The following is a 23316-nucleotide window of genomic DNA, read 5'->3' on the forward strand; positions in this document are numbered from 1 at the left end:
AGAGGCTCTCCTGCGGGCATAGCGAACGCTGCTCATTGGGAGGTGGTTTAATTATGCCGGCAGAAGAGCTCTCTCCTGCTAGCAAAGAGTGGCTAAATGGGAGACCTTACAATGGCACAGCTGTACCAGTACAGCTGTGAGTTTAGTAGTGTACACATGGTCTGAGACCTTGCTTAAATGGTCTGACTGTATCACATTTCCTCCTTGAGCTCCAGGGGGATGGTGAGAGAAAAAACAATTCCTTCCCTGTTTCGAACCATTGGTTCCCTGGCCTGTCCACTACACAACACCTCCTATTTCTGTTGCAGTACATGCTACAGAGACTTCCCTCCCACTCCTGTACAGGAGCTTGACAAGGTATGTCTACACTGCAGTTAGACACCTGCAGCTGGCCCATACCTGCTGACTCAGGCTTGCAGGGCTTGGGTTAAGGGGCTGCTTAATTGTGATGCTGACATTAAAAGTATAACCTGTTTGTCTACCTGGAAATTAGATGCTTGAGACATGCTTATTTGACACTCTCTAATCTTTTTATTCATAAATCCACCCCTCCTCCATCACCCTTTTCCCACCTCCTCTGGAATCCATTTTGTTTCTCTTCTGTCTGTATGTTTTGCCTACATTCCAGGTATTGTCATACTGTAGCCTCAGAGAAAAGGATTACTCTCTCTGTTCCCCTGAATACATAGCACAAACCTGCAGTCGTGATTCTTGCTTCCTTAATTTGAAACAGATATTTAATGTATTTTCCCCAGAGGTATTATCTTGCATTATTCCAAGCTGATTTCCATTTTCTGTCCTTGTTAGTAACCTCTCTGGACCCCTTTGTATTTCTGTCATCTCCAGTATTTACAGCATTTCCCAATTTAGTATCTCATATATATTTCATTACCTTGCTCTTTCATTTTAACTTATTAAATAAGATGGGAGCAAGCATTAGTTCCTGCTGGACCCCATTACGTACCTCCCAGAAATGTGGCATGTTGCCCTTTATTAGTGCCCTGAGACTTCTGCCAGTTTTCAAGCCATTCCTATTCAAGTGAACATGAAGTAATTTGGAGTGTGAGTTTTATAGGCATTGTATCAGATGACTTACTAAAATCTATATCACACATACCTACTGCTTTTTTTTCACCCATTGACTATAGGCTGAACTGTGATATTTAGTTTCAATGCAGTGTAGGGATGGGGCAGAGCAGATCCATGTGATGGAGGAAGTTCTTTACTGCCTAGTAGCACCTTCCCACACTGTATAGCTCTGTAAAGGCTAGCCACATTCTGGACTACAGTAATTAGGAGATTGGGGTTTTTCTTAATGTAATCAAGCGTGTACCCAGAAAGATAATGGAGCAAATAATTAAGCAATCAATTTGCTAACATCTAGAAAATAAGGTGATAAGTAACAGTCAGGATGGATTTGTCAAGAACGAATTGTGTCAAACCAACCTGATCGCTTTCTTTGACAGGGTAACAAGCCTTGTGGATGGGGGGGAAGCAGAAGACATAGTATATCTTGACTTTAGTAAATCTTTTGATACTGTCTCACATGACCTTCCCATAAACAAACTAGGGAAATGCAACCTAGATTGAGCTACTGTCAGGTGGGTGCATAACTGGTTGGAAAACCTTCCCCAGAGAGTAATCATCAGTGTTTCACAGTCATGCTGGAAGGGCATAACAAGCAGGGTCCCTCAGGGATCAGTTCTGGGTCCGGTTCTGTTCAATATCTTCATCAGTGATTTAGACAATGGCATAAAGAGTACACTTATAAAGTCTGCAAACAATACCAAGCTGGGAGGGATTGCAAGTACTTTGGAGGATAGGATTATAATTCAAAATGATCTGGAGAAATGGTCTGAAGTAAATAGGATGAAATTGACAAATGCAAAGTACTCCACTTAAGAAGGAACAATCAGTTGCACGCATACAAAATGGGAAATGACTGCCTAGGAAAGAGTACTGCGGAAAGGGATCTGGGGCTTATAGTGGACCACAAACTAAATGAGTCAACAGTGTAATGCTGTTGCAAAAAAAGCAAACATCATTCTGGGATGTTTTAGCAGGAGTACTGTAAGCAAGATACAAGAAGTAATTCTGCTGCTCTACTTCATGCTGATTAGGCCTCAACTGGAGAGAGTCCAGAGAAGAGCAACAAAAATGATTAAAGGTCTAGAAAACATGACCTGTGAGGGAAGATTGAAAAAATTGGGTTTGTTTAGTCTGGGAAAGAGAAGACTCAGAGGGGACATAATAGTTTTCAAGTACATAAAAGGTTGTTACAAGGAGGAGGGAGAAAAATTTCTGTTCTTGTACTGTCCTCAGTGGTTAAGAAGCAATGGGCTTAAAATGCAGCAAGGGAGGTTTAGGTTGGACATCAGGAAAAACTTCCTGTCAGGGTGGGTAAGCATTGGAATAAATTGCCTAGGGAGGTTGTGGAATCTCCATCATTGGAGATTTTTAAGAGCAGGATAGACAAACACCTGTCAGGGATGGTCTAGATCAGTGCTACTTGAAGTGGTGGTCTGCAGACCGGTGCTGGTCCACAAACCATCAGCTGCCGGTCTGCGCGCACATTGGAAGAAAAAAATGCCAGTCCCCCACATCAGATGGCTTGAGAAGCATTGGTCTAGATAATACTTAGCCCTACCATGAGTGCAGGGGACAGGTCTAGATGACCTCTCGAGGTCCCTTCCAGTTCTACGATAAGTTTGTCTAACACCGGGCCCAATCCTGTATCTATTTAAATCCATGGGATGTTTGTCACTGACATCAGGGGAGCAGGAATGGACCCTAAGATTTATTTCTTATACCCTGTGGTGCTATTGCTCCTGGCTTGATTATCCTAGATCGGGGTGGGCAAACTTTTTGGCCTGAGGGCCTCATCTTGGTATGGAAATTAGTGATTTCCCTTCCCCACCCACCACAAGATCAGATTACTATAATTCTCTTTTTGTAGGGCTTCCTCTCTGCTGTTCACAGGTTGTAACTCCTATCAGATGCTGCAGCTCAAATTTGCATGAGCAGTGGATTATCTCAGAATATTAGTCCTAAATTAATATCGTTACATTAGCTTCTCAAAAATCATATCGGTTTTTAAACTTCTATAAGAAGCTCTTAGTGGCCATGGTCCTGGATATTTTACTGAGTTATCATTCACACCACAGCATCCCTAGCATCACATTGGTCTGAATAAGCAGTGTGCTCTAAATCCGACATTGAAACACAAGGAACTACAGTTTTCTGTAACTGTGCTTCTAGGCTGTGGCAACAGCTCCCTGTTAATAATTCAGGGTCAGATTTTAAGTTAAGGTTAAAGAAGTCCAGTGTACTAATGCTTATTCTTGCTTTTAGGATTATTTCATATTGTGCCTTTGGACTTGTGAAGGATATTATGTATAATAGTAGTATAGTAATACATTAGGTTTCAGAGTAACAGCCGTGTTAGTCTGTATTCGCAAAAAGAAAAGGAGTACTTGTGGCACCTTAGAGACTAACCAATTTATTTGAGCATAAGCTTTCGTGAGCTACGATGAAGTGAGCTGTAGCTCACGAAAGCTTATGCTCAAATAAATTGGTTAGTCTCTAAGTACTCCTTTTATAAGTACTCCTTTTACAAGTACTCCTTTTCTTTTAGTAATACATTAGAACATCATACTAAAAATCTTGATCCAAATCTGCAAGTCCTTCAGTCAAACATCCCATTAAAATCAATGGGTGTTTAGCATAGAGAGGGCTTGCTTTCGTTTGCACTCTAGAACTACGGGGTATAATTTGTCACTAAGGAAAAATCTAGCAATATGTTAGCTGCTGCATATTGAAGCACAGTCTGCATACTGTACTTGATTGCATTAGGTTATTCATGCAGACCTGCAAGATTTTCCTCAGCACAATTTCTCTAGGTGTTCATTGCATCCTATTCTCTTACAGACTGGCAAAAACAAATCCTTTCTATCATCATCATAAAGAAACTTACTACAAAGAAATCTAGAGCCCTTTTAAGTGAAGGACCGAATACATTTATGGCCCTAACATAACATTGTTGAAGAAGCTACAGCTATGAGTTATATATATGTTTGTTTCATTAATGCTAATTTATGTTAAAAGAAACTGGAAAATAGCTAACAGGAAGACATGCTGCAATCCAATAGTAGGATTCAGACTCAAAAGATTCAGGAATCTCAGGAAATATTAAATTGTATTCGCATTTCATGATTACAGCACACACAAAGAATTCTTCTGCAAAAAAGGTCACCAAAATTTGCTTTTTGCAGTGATTGTGACTGCCCATTAAGCCTCTCTTCTGCGCTTTACCAGCTGTGACTATAGCACCCAAAAAAGGAAAGAAAAAGAAATCAGGTACAGCTTAGCATGACCTCAGGCACAGACAAAAAGCTGTGCCTTTGAGATGGCTTTTGGACAGTTAATTTATAAATTAAGTAGTACATTGCTAATTCTCTACCTAATGCAAAGCCACTGAAGTAAATGGAAAGATTCCCATTGACTTCAAGGGGCTGTAGATTTGGCCTTTGCTCAGGTAGGGACTTATATGTTCTTGTCCGTAAAGGGGCCAATTTCTCTAAAATCACTGGAGTTTCACCAAAGGTGTTTGTTTATATTTGTATTCATATCTCAGTACTAGTTTGGATTTTGGTGTTGGGCTTTGACCATTAACCCAGAGTTACCCAACACTAAGTTAAGTTGTTGTACCACGTTAAAGCCAAAAGATGATGAAAAGGTCTGTGTTTACAGGATCCAGAATCTGTATGGGTATGGCCTGAAAACTGTTCATTTTGGGATGAATCTTCAAAATGTAAATACCACAGTGTGAAGACACCGCAAAAAGGCAATAAAGATTTAACAATACAAATTATTTGATACTATGAGAGGTGTGATCTTTGATCCACATTTTTATCAGCATCTCAGGTCTCAGTTGTGCCTTTAAGGTGAAACCTGGTGTTGGGGTCAGTGGAGAGAGCTCTGTGTTTACTCAGAAGGAGCTCCAAGACATGCTGTGCCTCAAGCTGGTGTAATATTCCCTTCTGTGTTCAATCCATAGAGGAGGCAAAGCTATTACAACTGTCAGTGTAACAACCTGGCTGTTTAGCTCAAGCTGTAGAGACTCATACTTTTGACTCTAGAGATCCCCAGTTCAACGCCTGGTGTCAGTCAAGGTGGTGGCCATCATACTGGCATAATGCCTCCAGGAACTCTGGAGAATGCAGATGAAGAGCAGCCATTATGCCACATTATTACAGGGAACAGTATGCACTCCCCCAGCAGAAGCAGAATAAAGATGGGCACATGGGTGATGCAGGCCCAGTCCCTTCTGAGGGAGTATTAACATTGCCATATATGCTTCCTCCTGCAGTTCTGAGCATCAAGACTTTCATTGTATCCAGGTACTATGTGGAGGTTCCCTTTACCCTCTTCTTTCCCTCCCCTCCTTTCTTCATTGTGTCCTCTTGCCTCCACTCTGGTTGCATACCTGCCCAGGGACCAAGTGCATTCTGCCCTATAATCTGCAACACTAAGTGACTTTATTAGTAGGACCCATACTTTGAATACTTCTGGTGAGATCACTTCCCCTTTCTCCTCAGTCAATTGCACACATACAAAATGGGAAATTATTGCCTAGGAAGGAGTACTGCGGAAAGGGATCTGGGGCTCATAGTGGATCACAAGCTAAATATGAGTCAACAGTGTAACGCTGTTGCAAAAAAAGCAAACATCATTCTGGGATGTATTAGCAGGAGTATTGTAAGCAAGACACGAGAAGTAATTCTTCCGCTCTACTCTGTGCTGATTAGGCCTCATCTGAAGTATTGTGCCCAGTTCTGGGTGCCACAATTCTGGAAAGATGTGGACAAATTTGGAGAAAGTCCAGAGAAGAGCAACAAAAATGATTAAAAGTCTGGAAGCACGGTCTATGAGGGAAGATTGAAAAAAATGGGTTTGTTTAGTCTGGAGAAGAGAAGACAGAGGGGACATAACAGTTTTCAAGTACCTAAAAGGTTTTTACAAGGAGGAGGGAGAAAAATTGTTGTTCTTAACCTCTGAGGATACGACAAGAAGCAATTGGCTTAAATTGCAGCAAGGGTGGTTTAGGTTGGACGTTAGGAAAAACTTCCTAACAGTCAGCGGTTAAGCACTGGAATAAATTGCCTAGGGAGGTTGTGGAATCTCCATCACTGGAGATTTTTAAGAGCAGGTTGGACGAACACGTCAGGAATGGTATAGATAATACTTAGTCCTGCCTTGAGTGCAGGGGACTGGACTAGATGACCCCTCAAGGTCCCTTCCAGTTCTAGGATTCTATGATATGCCAGGTGGAGGACATGAAAAGCCAGACTCTTCATGGAGCCTGTATGTATTTAGCAATATGCTCTTCATATATTCAGATTATGGAATGCATGCACTCAGAAGACATGCTAGTTCATAGCCTTATGGCCAACCCCTCTGCATCCTGTATTCAATCTTCCATCATCAGGTGTGGTTGCTCCCAAATTACACTTTTGTAGAAGGTAAAGTGTCTGTCAAATGTATTTTTCTTCAGGTTTAGTTGCAGGTGCACTCCTACAATAACCCATCTGCTAAGTTCATCATCAAGGTTTAGAAGAGTCTGCCTGAACTCATCTAGAAAGAACTGTCTCTCTGAAGATATTCTGTCTCTTTAAGGAAGTGGGTTGTCAGAGTCTGTTTGTGAACTCAGCTCCATAATTTCAGCCTTCATAACCTATAAAGATAATTTAATGCAGAGCTATGTAGCAGCAACCTTTTTCCTGCCCAGCTAAATTCAGTTATAATAAGCATTCAGTGATAGCATAGTGTAGTACAGAAATACAAGGATGCTAGAGTCGTGTCTGTAAAGCTCATACACTTTAGTCAGTGCACATCTGTTGCAGACATCCTTTAATATGTACCTCAGATAGGGACCAGTGCAATGAATGTTTGACTACAAGAAACTTACTTATCACTAAAATAAACATGAAAGGCTTTATCACAAAAACAAAGTAACTTAGTACAATGTAGCCACTCAGGCTGTTTTTTCTGACAACCACGTTTTCTATAGGCCAGGATAGTAGTTGAGTTCAATAACTTGCAAGATGGGGTCCATACTATATCCAAAAAAATCAGTGTGAATTGTAGGACTTTGCTATATGGTAGACCACCATACCATATTTTTCCTATATAAACAAGACTAACAGATGCATCCTGTCATGGGATGGCTGGCCCCTTTAAGGGGAGTCATGGCCCAGTCTACGCATGATGGGCTTCTTTAAGGAGAATAAACCCACCTGTAAGCAATTAACTGCCTAGTTAGCTGGTGGACAGCTTACTGAGTAATGAGCACCTGGACCTGAAAAGGCTACCAGGGCTCAGTTGAAGGATGTGCTCCCAGAGAAAGAAGGCTCCCAGGACATGGAGTGCCTAGAGATAAGGGCTGCCTAATGCAGGGCTAGAAGCTCTGAATGAACACAGGCCCAGGAGGACAGCTGTGGAACCGCTGGATGCAAGGAAGGTAAGTACACAGGCCCCTGGAGGAGGGCTGGAGGACTCCTGGGATTCTTGTTGTCATTAGCCCTAGAGTGAGAAGAAGAGTTGGACTTGAGGGGCTAAAAGGAGGATCCTTTGTACTCTAGAAAAGAAGTTAATAAATTGAACCCCCCCCCAAAGGACTTGTTCTCAGTATCTGGGTCAGATTAAATGATTGCAAGCACCAACAGGGAGCTGAGGGCTGTGTTCCTGCACGGACACAAGGAGGTGTGCTTGAGGATAGTACATCATCATACATCCTCTTTTAGTCCCATATTAAAGTATATCTGTGAAAATTATAAATCTATCTTTAAGCTAGTGTTGACAAAGTTATTTTCAACATATTTACATAGCACACAAAATACATTCTAAGAATTTTCTTTTAGCTTATACTTTGTTTATTCAGAGATGCTGCTTCTTACCTTCAAGCCTTCAGTTGGCAGTCTGTAGCCAAACCTTGCTGGTAGATCATCAAATGTCTGAGTTACATTTTCAAAGTTATACTAAACATAAATATAAAAGAAAATCAGATCTATAACATGTATCAAATTGAAAACACAAGAAAAACCTCATTCTTTAGGGCAAAAATGTACTATACATAGTGCCTCCTAACACTATACTAATGAATCATAAACACTGCTGCTTCCAGTCCCTCCGGGTTTTCTGGTGGTGTTTCATCCACATATTGCCCAACCCAATCTGCTTTAGTATGTCAGATGGAAGAGCTTTATTCCATGTAATAAACTCAAAGTTCTCTAGAGAGTCTTCCTTTATTTGGAATGATTTAACAACAACAAGAAAGTAACATGAATTCCACTAAATGTTGGGAAAACCTCTCCTTCAATTCAAGCACTAACGTTTGCAAAAAACTGGCTGTAGCCAAAGCGCACTTTGAGCAAAGGGTACATCTTGCTGTGCCTCATGAATATGCTTCTGAAGAGTGGATTTTCTTCACTTTGAAATTAACCAGCTTTTTAAAATGTCCCCAGGAGGCAATCCTTAACACCCTACAAAGATTTTAGGGAAGTGAGTAAAGATACTCAGTTTAAACAGTTAAGTTCTAAAATGTTTTTTTTTATGGAAGCTCATACACAACATTGCATAATGGCTCTAAAACTGCATAAGCCACATTTTTCTATTCCCTGTGACTCTTTTTTTCTATTGCCCTAGGCCACAGGTAGTGGGTGAGTACCATACAAGTCTCTAATAAACAGGGCAAAAACAGATCTTGGCAGATTTTCAGTTTTCTGCAGAAAACCCCAAACTTGTAAAAGTTCTTTATTGTAGCAAGAACGATTTTAAAATTTAAAAATAATTGAGGAATTTAAGTATCAGGGTGTAGCCATGATAGTCCGTATCCACAAAAAAAAACAAGGAGTCTGGTGGCACCTTAAAGACTAATATATTTATTTGGGCATAAGCTTTTGTGGGTAAAAAACCCACTGGTCCATGCATCTGAAGAAGGGGTTTTTTTACCCACGAAACCTTATACCCAAATAAATGTTAGTCTTTAAGGTGCCACCAGACTCCTTATTGTTTCTAAAGAATTTAAATAGTTTAAAAAGCTTTATTCATGCTGCCTACACCCCTGGATTGCCAAATGTAGTTCAAATGTTAAGATATGGTTATATTTACTGCATAAGGAAGAGACATCATCAGAGCAAAAGTCTGAGACAGAGGAGCTCTCAAATTGTAGTTCTAGGACTAACACCAATGTACCTAATACAAGAAATCCCACTGACTGTCAAGACACACTTCTGAACTTAACTTGTTAAATAGAAATTTTTGCTTGCAAATATCTAAGTTTACTCTGAAGGATCTTTTGGGGCCCATCAAAGCAGGGCTCCCCTTCTGCAGCTTTAATAATTCCTTGCTCTTATATAGCACTCTTCATCAGTAGTACTTTACACAAGAGATCAGTAGGACTGATGGTGAGTGAGAATGGAGTTAAATTTAAGGGGGGAGGGGAAGCTTTTATCCATACTTTAAAACTTTAAGCACTTAAATGTCTAGATATAAAAATGTTAAGCGCTATATGAATAAGAACCTCTGTCTCTCCCTGATCTTCTCTACATACCCTCATCCCTGCTGCCCTCCACAGTTCATTGCATCACGCCAAGCATCCTTTTCTCCTGCCCTCCCCAGGCTCCCAGTATTAAGACCAGGTAGCACAGCTCTGTGCCAACCAGTCTCCTACTCCCCAGCCCACATCCCCTACAAACAACTGCCCCACCACTATGCCCCTCATGGACAATTCCCATACCATTTTCCCCCACATCACCTACCCACCCTCCAAACTATTCAAGGTGTCAGTAGCAAGTCCACTTATATTTATAAACTCTTAAAAGAAGTTTGAAGATGTTTTCTAGAAAAATAGCCCGGGCTGTTGCATACAGACTTTACCTGTGGCATCTGCAACACACATCCCTACACACCCACTCTATATCCTGCCACTTTAAAGCACACACTCCTCTATGCAAAGCACTTCCCCACCCCAGCCCCGTGCATAGGGGATCTTAAACATTCTTCAGCCCTGAGGGGAAAAAAACAAACAATCCTTAATTTACAAAATCTCTCAAGCTATCTACAGAGTTTCAATTTTCCAGTTCTGCATGGTGTGGCTGGGGAAGCATTCCTTTCCCACTGATGGCCCCTAACTCTCATTCCACTGGTTCCTTTGTATAACGCTGCTTTAATGAGACCCTTGCTAATCCCATCACTCCTTAATTTAGCATGAGGTATTGCAAGGGTTTTTTGTTTTGTTTTAAATAGAATACTTTGTAATTCCCCCACTAATCCTCCTAAAATATTACAAGACACTTCACAAAAAGGCCTTTGGTGATACAATGACACCCCTCTGTCACCCTGCCAAAAAACCCACAAAACTTCAAAAGTACATTTCAAGTAATTTTTCAAAACACTAACTTTAAAAAAAATTCATTTCTGAATTTTACCAAAACTTCCCCCCGCACACACAAAAAATTATCCTAGCATGAAAAATGGCATGCAGAAAGATTCTCTTCCTTCTGGGAAAGGGCGATAGGAGGATTGGGGGGGATGGGGGGGGGAAATAAGGCTTTTAATGGAAAGCCAGTTTCACACCTAGCTGTTCCATAATAAAGCAGTTCATATCTATCCATTTTTTTTCTAAAATATCCAGCTAAAAAGAGATACTGAAAAGTGATAAGTGACCTAGTAAAACCATCCTAAGTACAAAATAACACAATTCTATATTTGGCAACCTTGTATTACCACAAACTTGTGGAACTTGTAACTTTATGCATTTTCATTTGATTACTTCATCATCCTGTTTGAGCCTCTCTCTCTCTCCTCAGTTTATCTTAATAATAATTTCCTTGGGTAACACAATAGTTGATTAGAGCTATGAAATTTTTTCAGTGGCTTGAACACCTGTCCCAAACAGAAAAAATGTAACTCCTTCATATAACTGTTATGCATAAATAGAGTAATAAGTGGTGAACCCCTTTTCTAACATTATACAGTACCCAACCATGAGATCATCTGAGATGATACCTACTTAACATTTAATTCTGCTGGGGATGGGGTGTGTGCATATATGTGAGTGTGTATATGTTGACAACACTTAGGGATAACAGCTTGCTTTTTCTACTCCCAAATCAGGTCCCAATTGTCCAAGTACTTAAACACATGTTTAATGGGACTACCCACCTATATGAAGTTGCAATCAGTGGGCCTGCTCATGTACGTAAGTTAAGCATACATGTGTGTGTTTGCAGAATCAGGGCCTTATTCTGTTTTCTAATATACCAATAAAAACTCAGTCTGTATCCATTACTGTTCATACTAACACCAGTCAGTGTGAGTAGAGCACCTAACTCCCTTAGGGTCCCTTGAAAATTTCAGCCGGAAAATAGAAGACCATATCACGCCACAGATCTTTAAAAAGAACTTCCCACTAGTTTCTCTATTAATCACAATTGGGTGGAACACAACTTGCTATATCCAAATGGTATTCAACCCTTTCTAATATGTTATGCCATATCTTCATGACTACAGAATTCAATGTAAATAAATGAGGATCTGAGGGGACAATCTTCTTCTCACTGCCCATGAGCATATTGTAAATTACTCTGGACAGAATTCTCACATGCAAACAGAAGTACTGGAGTTTTTAAAAGTCCATAGAAAGTATTATTGTCTGCTCTCTACTTATTTTTACTATTAAATTAAATCAGCAGGGAGTTCTTTTTAAAGTTCTATGGCATGAGATGGTCCTACATATTTTGGCTGGGACTTTCAGGAGATCCTAAGGGAGTTAAATGCCTTACTCACACTGAATTTCAAAGAGATTCCAGCACTAAACTCTAACCCTAACTTTCTCTGAAAAGCCTACCCTTTATTTTTGAATAGGCTTCACGTAATTGGTAAAATATATAGGTCCTATTAACTTTGCACTGATAATGTTTCAAAATGTATCGCATGATGATTTATAAGTAGGAAAATCTGAAAGAAATTCCCATTCATTTGCATGTAAACACATTTATTACACTTACCGCTAAAATGTCTGCCTCCACAGGCAAAAGGTTTAGGAAAGCAAACAGTTGAACTGTCAGGATGGTGTAGATCTGAGTGGCAGACAACATTAACATTCCTATTGACAACAGCATTTTAAATTAAATATCTGTAAATAAAACAAAATAAAATAAATCATGTTATGTAGCAGATATTTTTTCCTTATTGGTTAGTCTCCTATTGATCAGAGCAAACTAATCAATAGCTATTTAGATTAGCTAAAAAGTTGTCTTTCAAAAGAATATTTTAAGAGATTTTATGGTTATTCTTAATTGATAAGAAACCTTTATTTGATATTATTTCACAATTAGGTACAGTTTTCCCAAAGAACGTAGCTTCCATGGCATTTGATGTCTAGATCACTAGAATGGTTAGATATTCAGCTGACAGGAACAATGAAAATATTTTACACAGACAATATGCAGCTATCCAAGCAACTAACTGTTGGCATTAAGCAGTGGACATGCACATTTTTACAGTAACTCCTTGCTTAACATTGTAGTTATGTTCCTGAAAAATGCTACTTTAAGTGAAATGATGTTAAGTGAATCCAGTTGCCCCATAAGAATTAATGTAAATGGGGGGGGGTTAGATTCCAGGGAATTTTTTTTTTTTTTTACCAGACAAAAGACTGTTTTATTTTTATATATAATACACACACACACACTATAAGTTTTAAACAAACAATTTAATACTGTACACAGCAATGATGATTGTGAAGCTTGGTTGAGGTGGTGAAGTCAGAGGGTGGAAGAGGGTGGGATATTTCCCAGGGAATGCCTTACTACTAAATGATGAACTAGCACTCCGCTGAGCCCTCAAGGGTTAACACGTTGTTAATGTAGCCTCACACTCTACAAGGCAACATGAATGGAGGGAGGGAAGACAGCATGGTAGAGAGAGAGAGACACACACAGCGTGCGTGAGAGAGAAATGCACATTGCCCCTTTAAGTACGCTGACCCCACTCTAAGTACACTGCCTTTTTAAGTAGATCAGCAAGTTGAGACAGTACCTACTGCCAGCAAGCTCCCTCCGTCCTGAGCCCTGTCGTGTGTCCTCCCACTCTGTGGAGAAGGGTAAAGGAGTGCGGGGCAGGAGCAGGGGAGAGGGGGACACCCTTACATTAGCATGCCTCTTTCCTCCACCCCACTTGCACAGCAAGCATGAGGCTCCAAGGTGGAGGGCAGGAGCAGCATCTGGCAGTTGAGGGAGGGAAAGCTGGACTGCCCAGCAATTGATAGCCTGCTGGGCAGCTGCTGCACAGGGAACTTAGGGGAGCTGATGGGGGGGCTGCCAGCCAACCCTGGTTCCAAGCCCCCACCAGTTAGCTCCAACTGGCTGCTCTTTCTGCAAGCAGTGGACAAACAATGTTATACGGGAGCATTGCTCAACTTTAAACGAGCATGTTCTCTAATTCAGTGGTTCTCAAACTAGGGCCACCGCTTGTTCAGGGAAAGCCCTTGGCGGGCCGGGCTGGTTTGTTTACCTGCCACGTCTGCAGGTTCAGCCGATTGCGGTTCCCAATGGCCGCAGTTCGCTGTTCAAGGCCAATGGGGGCTCCAGGAAAGGCAGCCTGCACATCCCTCAGCCCGTGCCGCTTCCCACAGCCCCCATTGGCTTGAAGTGGCGAACCACGGCCAGTGGGAGCCGCGATCGGCCGAACCTGCGGACACTGCAGGTAAACAAACCAGCCTGGCCCGCCAGGGGCTTTCCCTGAACAAGCAGCGGCCCTAGTTTGAGAACCACTGCCTTACATGAACTTGATTTTCAGAATGTGCTGGGCAGCTGTCCTATAAAAATCTGATCTCCTTAAGGTGTCAAGTTGTGCACCCAAAACATCTAGTCACTCCTGAAAATCTTTACCCTCACACACTGTAAGCTCTTTGGAGCAGGGACTGTCTTTGTGATGTGTTTGTACAATGGTGCCTTGTTCCATGACTGGGCTTGTTCCACTATAATATAAATAATAAGTAATAGGGCATAATTATTCATATTGCTGTGCTATATCTGTGCAGCCCTATTGTCTTCAGGTTTGCACAAGTGTAACTGATTGGACCTATTACTTGTAACACTTGACCTAGATCCTCAGCGGTGTAAACATACATAGATAATTGTCTTTAATGGAGCTACACCAATTTACACAAGCTGTGAATCTGGCCCTTCCTAAACAATTCTGTAGATGTGCAAGAAGGAATAGATCTCAGCTCCCTCTTCCATAGTTGTGTTAATTCTACAAGATTAAAAACCAGATTTAAACCACTAAAATTAACAACTTTGTCTTTGAATAACCAGAGGGAGCAAGTCTGCTCTGCTGAATCACTTTTCAAAGAGTAACTGCCCTTTAAAATTCCTGATTCATTGTTTTGGGGGGCTTTTTTGGTTTGCTAGTCAATTGTTTTTAGGAATTCCTTCTCAGAAATGTTCAGAATACAAGGTAGGGGCCTGCAAGCCTCACTCACATGAATAATAATCCTTACTTGCATAGATAGTCACACTTTCCCCCCCTCTCCAATAAATCCAGTGGGGCTTTGAAAAGAAACTAACCCACCTGTTTAAAACCTGTTATGAGATTTATGGCTTTCATAAACTCATTTAACATGTCTTTAATGACTGTAATAGAGATGGAAAATTTTATGTACTTGCATAGTATGTATGATCAGTTCTGGTTAAATTTTTTTTCTTTTTTTAAATGGAACTAACATGACATTTGCCAAACATCTCTCTAGTAACTCTTTGTATTACTTTCCTTTCTCTCAACCTCTGTCTGACTTACCTGTTTAGTCTGTAAACTCTTCAGGGCAAACATAATTTCTTACTAAATGCTGGTACAGTACCTAATACAATGTGGTCCTAATCTGAGTTGGGGCCTCGAGTTGCTACTGTTATACAAATACTGAATAAGTGCATACATAAAAAGAATTTAGGTTGTAAACTCAGGAAATGCTAAATTTATGTTGCCCATGAAACATTAAATCTGTTTCCCTCTGCATTTAATAGGGAGTATCTTGTGTGTGTTTGGGGGGGGGGGGGAATGGCATGTAATTAAAAACCTACCATAATGCATACACATAAGGAGGCCAAATTAAAAGTGGACAGGTAACCATAAATCTAACATTTCCTAACTTCTGAATGTTTGACTTTTAACAACCCTCAAACTACATTAATTTTTTTTAAAAAGTATGAATAAATTTCATTATATGCAACTGTAACAATCCCCAATCATGTATAATCACCATGGTTTGAACACTGAACCTACCACTTGAGCTATGGAAGTCTGCTCTGTCTGCAAGGGGTGAGATGAGGAATGGGCCAAAGGCTGGACCCAAGGAATGATCAGGGAGCCTGGCCTGACTCTCCTCCCCCTACTAGATGTGGGGGGCACTGCCCCATGTCTGCCCCCAGAATAAGGGATGGGCTGTCGGTATACAAAAAATATTAGGTTCTGTACCCTTTTACTTACCTATGATTTATTTAAACACAGAATATATGCATGTCAATCCCACTGAATAACAAGATAAATAAAAACAAAACTAAATGGAAAGTAAAGACTGAAGAAAAGAGGAAAATACAAAAATGAGAACAGAGGTGGTAGGGGAAGAGGAGTTGAAAACAAGTAGTAATTATGGAATGTCTTCTAGAGGACCCAAATAAAACAGGAAGTGTTCACAGTCTGTTCTGTTTATGTAAATCTAGAATCCCTTCCCTTCTGGATTATTCATGATGGACTTGAAAGAAAACTTATTTAATTTAGAGTCGCTCTCCATGACTCCTTGTATTAAGGATATCTTTTTAAACAGAATTCTCCACTGAAATCAGAGGGAGTTCTGCTTCAGAAAGGGTGATGTGATATAGCCCCATATTAACATTGTATGTTCCACAAAAATAACATCTAATTTTAATTTATCAGTGTCTTTAACCGAAGACACTTTTTGGGTATTTACATAATATTTTTACCCTGACTACTCCCGTTGATGTCACTCTAAAGTTCCTCCTTCTACTCCATAAAACTTTTAAAGGACAATAAACTATGCCATACCGCTAACGTTTGATTTACAGATCAGTTAATCCGCCTGCTCCTGCTCTCAGTTAGTCAAAGAGATCATGAATGGGCCACAAAAGCACTCCTCATTGTTTTTAAGGATACCAAGTGTGGTTTACTTACACTCAGTTGGATCCTAGACTTACTTTTTTTTTTTTTTAATTTCAGCAGCTAATAGATTGGTTAGATTGAGCAGTGAATTGGTTTTATACGTGGTCAAGTCTATAACAAGAGTAAAGAATTATCCTTTGTGGAGAAACTTTATTCCAGACTAAATTACCACATGTGTGAAAATACGTTAATACTTAAGACAAGTGCTTGCTTGTTTTTCATTAGACAAGACCATATGATCAAACACAAGATCATTCTTGAATATGACAGACAAAAATCCCTTCAAGGCTGGGATGGCAGATAATAATCACATAACAGCATTGGGCAAATTCTGCCATTCCTCCAGCTGGAGCTGGAGGATGCTGCTCCCATAGCAACCCTTTCCCAGTAGCCAGTTTAAGGACATGACCAGAAAGAGGTGTAGCCAGAATGTCACTAATTCCCAGAGGATCTCTGGCTCCTGGAATAGCCCCAGAAGGTGCTGATAGCCACCATAAATTAGAGTAGCCCTTACTCCAATCTAATTTGTATCAGCAGTCTAGCTCAGCTCACAATTTAAAGCCATCTTTGCACCTTCTACCCTGAGCTACAGTAAAAGGTCCTTGGCTGAAGCCCAGGATCTAGACCTCTCTTTTAATAAAGGCCCACCCAACACAATTTAAATGTGTCCCTGTTGCAACTTGTCTTCAGTTTTAAGAAAATTGCCTCTAACCAAAGGGTAACCCGCCCCATTTACTTCATTAAGACATGAACTTCAAAGCCCAGTTTACATCAATACCAATATTAAGCACAGATAATCTTTGATGCTTTCCTTTTAAAATACAAGGACATTAAATGAAGAAGAAACTACATTAATGCAATAAGTAAGTAGAATTAAATATAAATAGGCTTGGCAAAATTCAATTTTTTATAATTTTGACATAGTGTCTTTTTAAAGCACTTTAAAACTTTAATTTTACATTTTCACAGCTGAAATTACGGAGGCAGAGAAGGAAGGGGAGAGAATTATTTAATGACAAACATTGGGATTCAAAAAGTGAAAGCTTTAACTGTTGAAACCATAAATTGTATATTTCAACGTGTGATGCTGACAAAATAAATAGTCTTAAATCAAACACTAAGTTCTCAAGCAGCATTTTTCCTTCTTTGCTGTCTGTAAATTTTGATTACCAATGGAAATATGTTTTCCTGTTTGAGTACAGTGAAATTGATGTTTACTAACATTTATCAATTAAAAATCAAATTCTTCTAAGCCTGAATATAAACACGTCAGGAATTCCAAAAGTTAAGATCCCAACTGCAGCATTACTAGATAACACTGAACATGTATTTACTGTCATTTCTAGTTGTGTGTTAGGCTAATATTATGGTTTGATACATTGTATTTCTAGAACACCTTCTACAAGAGGATCTTGAGGTGTTTTATGAACCATGAACTGAACCTTACAACCTACCTGTGGGGTAGCTAATGGGACACAACCAACATATCTAGTCAATTTGAGTTAAAGTGAGTTGCAGGTTCCACACCTGCCTCTGACTCTCTAGCAATGTCCCTGGTTTTACAATTGCTTGCACAAACAGCAGAGGGAAAACTTACTGACTATATAGGGGAAGCAGTGAAACTAGTTATATATAAAATGGAATAATATAGCATAATTTCCTCCCAAACTCTTTCATTTACACTAGTGTTGGGTGTTACAACAATAGGTTAAAAAAATCAGACAAGTGATTTTTTTTTTTTACTTGAGTGCCTCATTTTACTGTTAATAATTTGCACTTATTTTCAGAGGATCTCAAAGCACTTAGTAAAAACTGAGTTAAACCTCATAATACTTTACTATCTCACAGGCATGTTATCAATCTGTAAAATTCTGTTAAAGAGGCACTCCACTGAGATGTGGGTACTCAGCTCCTCTGAATAAGTAGTCTTGTTCATGTGACTTCACAAGGATTTGTGCGCCTAATTTTAGGCACCCAGGATTGAAAATTGCGACCTTGATGACTTGACCAAGAGTCACAGACAAGACTACTACAGTCAGTACCAGAGCAGAGTACAAAACTCCTGACTCACAGTTCTATCCTCTAAACATTATACTAGCTTCTTCCTTATTGGAAGCCTCTTTTCAAATTACAATCAGGCCTGCTAAAAAGATTGTAAAATGTAAATCCATATACCATCTAGCATGTACGAGGGGACTGAGTTAATGATGCTTTTGAAACTTTAACATTGCATTTCTTGATTTTAATTTTAACTGACTAGCTGTAGAATTGCACTAATGTGTATATTTTTACATAACCTGCAGTCCTGCATCAAAATCACGGGGAGTTTTGCCTGAATAAGCTTCAAAAGTTGCATGTTCAGTGGAGCAGGTGTTTTCCCACATTTTTTTGAGGTTTCCATCTGCATTTTAGTGAACATTGAAAGGCGAGTCTTCTCTGGATATATTTGGCTTAAATGAGAGAGTACTTCTAATTCATTATTAATGGGAGTTAAGGAAGAGCTGACATTTTAGAAGCAAGTAATTTTGTGACTCTGGCATAGCAATTTAGACCCATGAAGCTTTGTAATACTGTTGACTGACAGAGCAATAGAGGAAATTGAAGTCTCTCAAATCTGTCTCTAAAAAAAAAAAACCCTTTTGTAATCCATGAATTTTTATTTTTTATATAAATACATAGAATTGTTACTGTTTAGTTTCTCTTGCCATAATTTTATTAGTTCCCTCATCACAATTTGTCAGCTATAGTTTGAAGTACAGAAAATGCAGGGGCTATGACTATCCACCTGAAGAAAACTAGCTCTTCATAAGGGAGGAAAATTTGTGAATATGCAAACATTACGTCTACTGCAGTTATACAAATAATGATAAAACAACATTAAGGTTGAAAAGTCAAGCACCCTAAGTTAAGAAATACTAGAATTAAGGTTGTACAGACAACCTTAATTCAGCCCCACTGTGCATACATATTACAATTGTCTTACCTAAAATTATGCAGCAAATCTGTGGCAGAGCAACGATCAGAGCCCAGTTCTCATGGGTCCCAGTACAGTGCCTCAAATACAAAAGAATATCTCTTTAATTCTCAAAATTCTGTGCCTCATTCATTGTCGATCCCTACTCATTTGAATAAGGCTGGGGAGTTGCAGAACACATAGTATACGATCACATAACAAAAGACTGCATCATACTATATATACACAAAGGGGCTGAATTAAGGTTACACAAGCAATGCCAATTCTGGCATTTCCTGGACTTCAAACTTTATTCCTTAAAGGTTCTTTTTATGTAATTTCCTAAGTGGTAGTGGTGTGTTTTGGGGTGCTTTTTTTAAAGAAGCAAATGGATTCCATCATGTTGGAACCCTATTCACCCCCAAAGGGATCATCTGCAGGGTTCTAGATTCAAAGCACAGATCTCTACCACTTTAAAAAGGAGCAACTGTTAGCAAGAGTATAGTATAATTCAGTTTTCCAACTGCAAGAGGGGAATACAACACACAATTTGCAAGTGGCTTATATAATTTGCTAGATATCTGCGAAACTTTGGGAATAGGATATCTGGTTTCTATTTCTAGCTCTGGAGTGGACTGTGACTGTAGACACAGCACAGATAAGCATGTAGATTGTTCTTTACACAGAAAGCGTTAAGTGTGACTGAATGAATAATACAGGTCTCTCATACTAGAGATAGGGTTCTGTTCTCAACTCTGCCAGAAGCAACTATCTGAAACGTCTGTTACCCCAACTATAGAATGGGAGGATTACTACTTGGCTGTTCCTTGATTTAGGAGTGTGAAACTTTAATGAAGACTATGAAGTACACATAATTAACACCATCAGTCAGCAGAAAGCATCCTCCTGCGGCCTCCCCTGAGGTCAGAAGTGAGGGCATTGTTGCTACAGTGTCTATATCCTGTCTGAAACTCTAGCTCTGTGCCTGCCAAGCAGGAAGCTGAGTGGTCCTGAGACTATGATCAGTGCAGTTTACATGTAGGAATTCCCTAGAGCTAGAGAATGCTCAATGCAGAATGCACATAAAAACTTGGGCTGAGAATCTCTCCAACTGGACCAACTTCTGTTGGTGAAAAAGACATGCTTTTGAGCTACACAGAGCTATTCTTCACTATATATTTTGATAAAGAGTAAAAAGCACCTCCCTTCCTCCAAGCAACCCCCTGTCAAATGTCAAGTCCTGCTCCACTGCATGGAGATACAACCATTTCTTTTATTGTGCTACAAATTTAGCATTAGAGAAAAAAATAGGTTGTTTTGCCAATCTTGTTCTCAGAAATGGCTAAGCCACTTTTGCTGTAACCTTCTTAAAAAAAAAAAAAAATCAGTCTGAGGCAGAGATCTTGTATCAGTTTTTTTTTTTTAATGTGAACAGTTAGTTTGGGAAAGATACAAAGCTACTGAAAATTGGGTCTTATGGGGGAAAATGTTAGACTAACTCCAGCTGTTGCTGTCAGTGCTCCCTATAACCAAGAAACTTCGTGGTGGGATAGAAAACAAAGTGAAGTTAGGCAAACCGCTTGCCCCTATGGTGAATGGAACTTCGGACCAATCACCCTTTACCGAACATAGAATACTGCAGCATTTATGGAAGGCATAATTGTATATTGGCTGTTCCCTGTTATCAGGGAATATTCATATAAATCAGTGTCCATAGGCCACTGGTGCTCCATAGACAGCATACTGTGGCTTGCAGAGAGCTATCTGGTTTTCTTATTCAAACCTACTAAATTACATTATAGATTATTACAAAATATTAAATATCTTCCTAATATGAATTTTCCATGTAAGCAATTGCTGTAGGTGCAACAGGAACTTATGTGGCTGAAGACAGGAGGGAAAGTCTGCACAGGCACCAATGGGAGGGGAGATGGTGCTGAATAATTGTCTGGGGAGAGGAGAGATTGGACCATGAGACTAACTGTTAAAAGTGTGGGCCACAGAATAAAAAGTCCCCATCCAAATGGTAGTCCTTGCCCTATTACCTCAGATTATCCATCTTCCAGTGGCAAGGATACTTACATGTACACACATCATGTGAAATCGTCATGTGAACTGGCTAATATCTGACCAAATTCATCCCTGATATAATTCAACTGAAGAAGCCTTATGCGAGGCTTGAATTTGTTCCATTGCCTATAGTTTTGTAATTCAGTTTGCATTTTGGTAAACTCTGCTGCTATTCATCATTGGCAAAGAAAACACTTAGAAATATTAATATCTGGATCACTCATTTCATTTACATTCTAATTTCTCTTTAAAAAGTTCCAGGTGGTGCAGGGGAGGTTTGTTAGTTTCACAATTAGAGGACAACCCCCCCCTTAGCTGCTTAATGTTAATAATATTCTGTTGATACTCCCCCCAGCATTTCCGTGCATTGAGTTTCATCAGACCACACCAGCTCTGAATCTGTATCATACCAGGATGGCCTTACCTCTGGGGCTGGGCTAGGACGGGTACCTGCGCAGAGAGTGAAAACTAAAAAGCACCAGGGGCATTACTGGTGAATAGCTATGAAGAATGGCAGATGGCACTGTATTCTCACTATCTCAGGATTTTGTTAACCAAAGCATGGATTGCGCTAGACAGTAAACAGAGTCTATACATCCCAAACAGTTTGTTTGTACCTCTTTATTAATAATTGTGGCGGCATTAGGCTGCACTCTCCAGCCAGTACCTGCTTCCCCCTTACACAGCTGCCAAACGTCGCCAGGGAGAGCACAGATAATCACTACCTCATAAATATGGTCAGCATCCCCGGCCAGAGAGCTCTGGAGAAAAACCACACACAAGAAATACAGAAGTGAAACCCCAGCCCGGGCTGTAGCTGTAATCGGTGGTGCTTTGTCAGCATTTTGTTCTTCTCACTCGTTCTTCTCTCTTCTGCTTACCCTGAGCTCGCTGCAGGCTGGGGGAGGGAAGGGAAATGCCAGACTCAGCTGCAGTGAAAGTTGGTAACAGCTCCAGCGTTTGGGCTGCTAGCGACTCTGCTCCGGGGGAGACTTAGTTCGGCCTCAATGCGCAAAACCAGCTCACAGTCTTGGCCCCCCCAAGCCGGTGCAGCTCGGCTCGCCGGGGCGACTGATCCATTAGCCTCCCACAAGCCCTGGGGGCGGCAGCGTGACAGCAGCGACCCAGGCGGAGCTGGCCGGGAGGCCCGAGCGGAGCCCGCCCCCATCCCCGCCGCAAAGGCAGCTCTTACCTGGGGGCCGAGCGCCGGGACCAGCCTACAGCGACTCCACGACAAATGGGTTTGTCCCGTCAGCTGAGAGACGCGCAGCCAGAGCGCGGCGGAAATCCCGCCCCGGGCCCCCGCATAGGCTGAGAGGCCAGCCCAGGCGCCAGGAATTGCTCGCCCGGCTCGTCACTCACCGGCCGATCCGCCCCAGTTGGGCCGCACGTAGCCCGCCTACACGTGATGCTGGGGCCGGGCGAGGAGAGGAGGGAGCTGCAGGCGGAGGGCGGCTGCTGGGGCCGCGGGAGCGGGCAGAGGCCGCTGAGGAGACGAGCGAGATAGCGGAGGGAGGGAGGTTGGCGTGGGGAGGGGGACGCAGGCGCGGGGAAGTGGAACGACCACCAGGTCCACCCAGGTGCGATCTGACGGCCGTTTGGTTCGTTGGCCTGATGGCAGTGACGTCACCTCGCGGGCCGGGACCCTCACCCACGTCGTGTCTGCCCAGCCCTCTCCTCTGCTTGGGACGGGGGCCGCGCCCGCCTGTGCGCGGGGCCCGGGCTCCCAGGGCCGTGGCTGGGCAGTTCCAGCCTTGTGAGTGGGCGGCCAGTGGAAATGCCTAGCACGCGGCGCACAACGCTCCGAGAGCGGCGTCCTTGCCCGCGCCCGGAGAGCACAGCGCGGGCATGGGCAGCATGGCTGGGAGGCCACGGGTTTGACCTCCCAACCTTGAAAGTGCCCCCCCACCCCATTTAAAAGCACAACAGTAGAAAGGTTTCAGAGTAGCAGCCCTGTTAGTCTGTATTCGCAAAAAGAAAAGGAGGACTTGTGGCACCTTAGAGACGAACCAAATAAATTGGTTAGTCTCTAAGGTGCCACAAGTATTCCTTTT

The 23316-nt window shown here is 41.2% G+C and overlaps 1 protein-coding gene across 6 annotated transcripts in view; it reads right to left on the reverse strand.

Annotated features, from left to right (window-relative positions):
• Positions 1 to 22631, reverse strand: part of RNF13 (ring finger protein 13) — a 105222-nt gene extending 82591 nt beyond the window's left edge. The window contains exons 1-4 of one of the 6 annotated variants that reach the window (XM_073359709.2): positions 22455 to 22631; positions 19223 to 19293; positions 12069 to 12196; positions 7956 to 8036 (exon numbers count right to left, since the gene is read on the reverse strand). In XM_073359709.2, coding sequence (XP_073215810.1) covers positions 7956 to 8036; positions 12069 to 12182 — 195 coding nt within the window. In that variant the 5' untranslated portion in view covers positions 12183 to 12196; positions 19223 to 19293; positions 22455 to 22631. The other 5 variants (XM_078854416.1, XM_078854415.1, XM_073359708.2 and 2 more) reach the window with 5 other exon arrangements.
• Between the last annotated feature and the right edge of the window lie 685 nt (positions 22632 to 23316).

Source organism: Lepidochelys kempii, chromosome 9 (genome assembly GCF_965140285.1).
Source record: "Lepidochelys kempii isolate rLepKem1 chromosome 9, rLepKem1.hap1, whole genome shotgun sequence".
Lineage (NCBI taxonomy): Eukaryota > Metazoa > Chordata > Testudines > Cheloniidae > Lepidochelys > Lepidochelys kempii.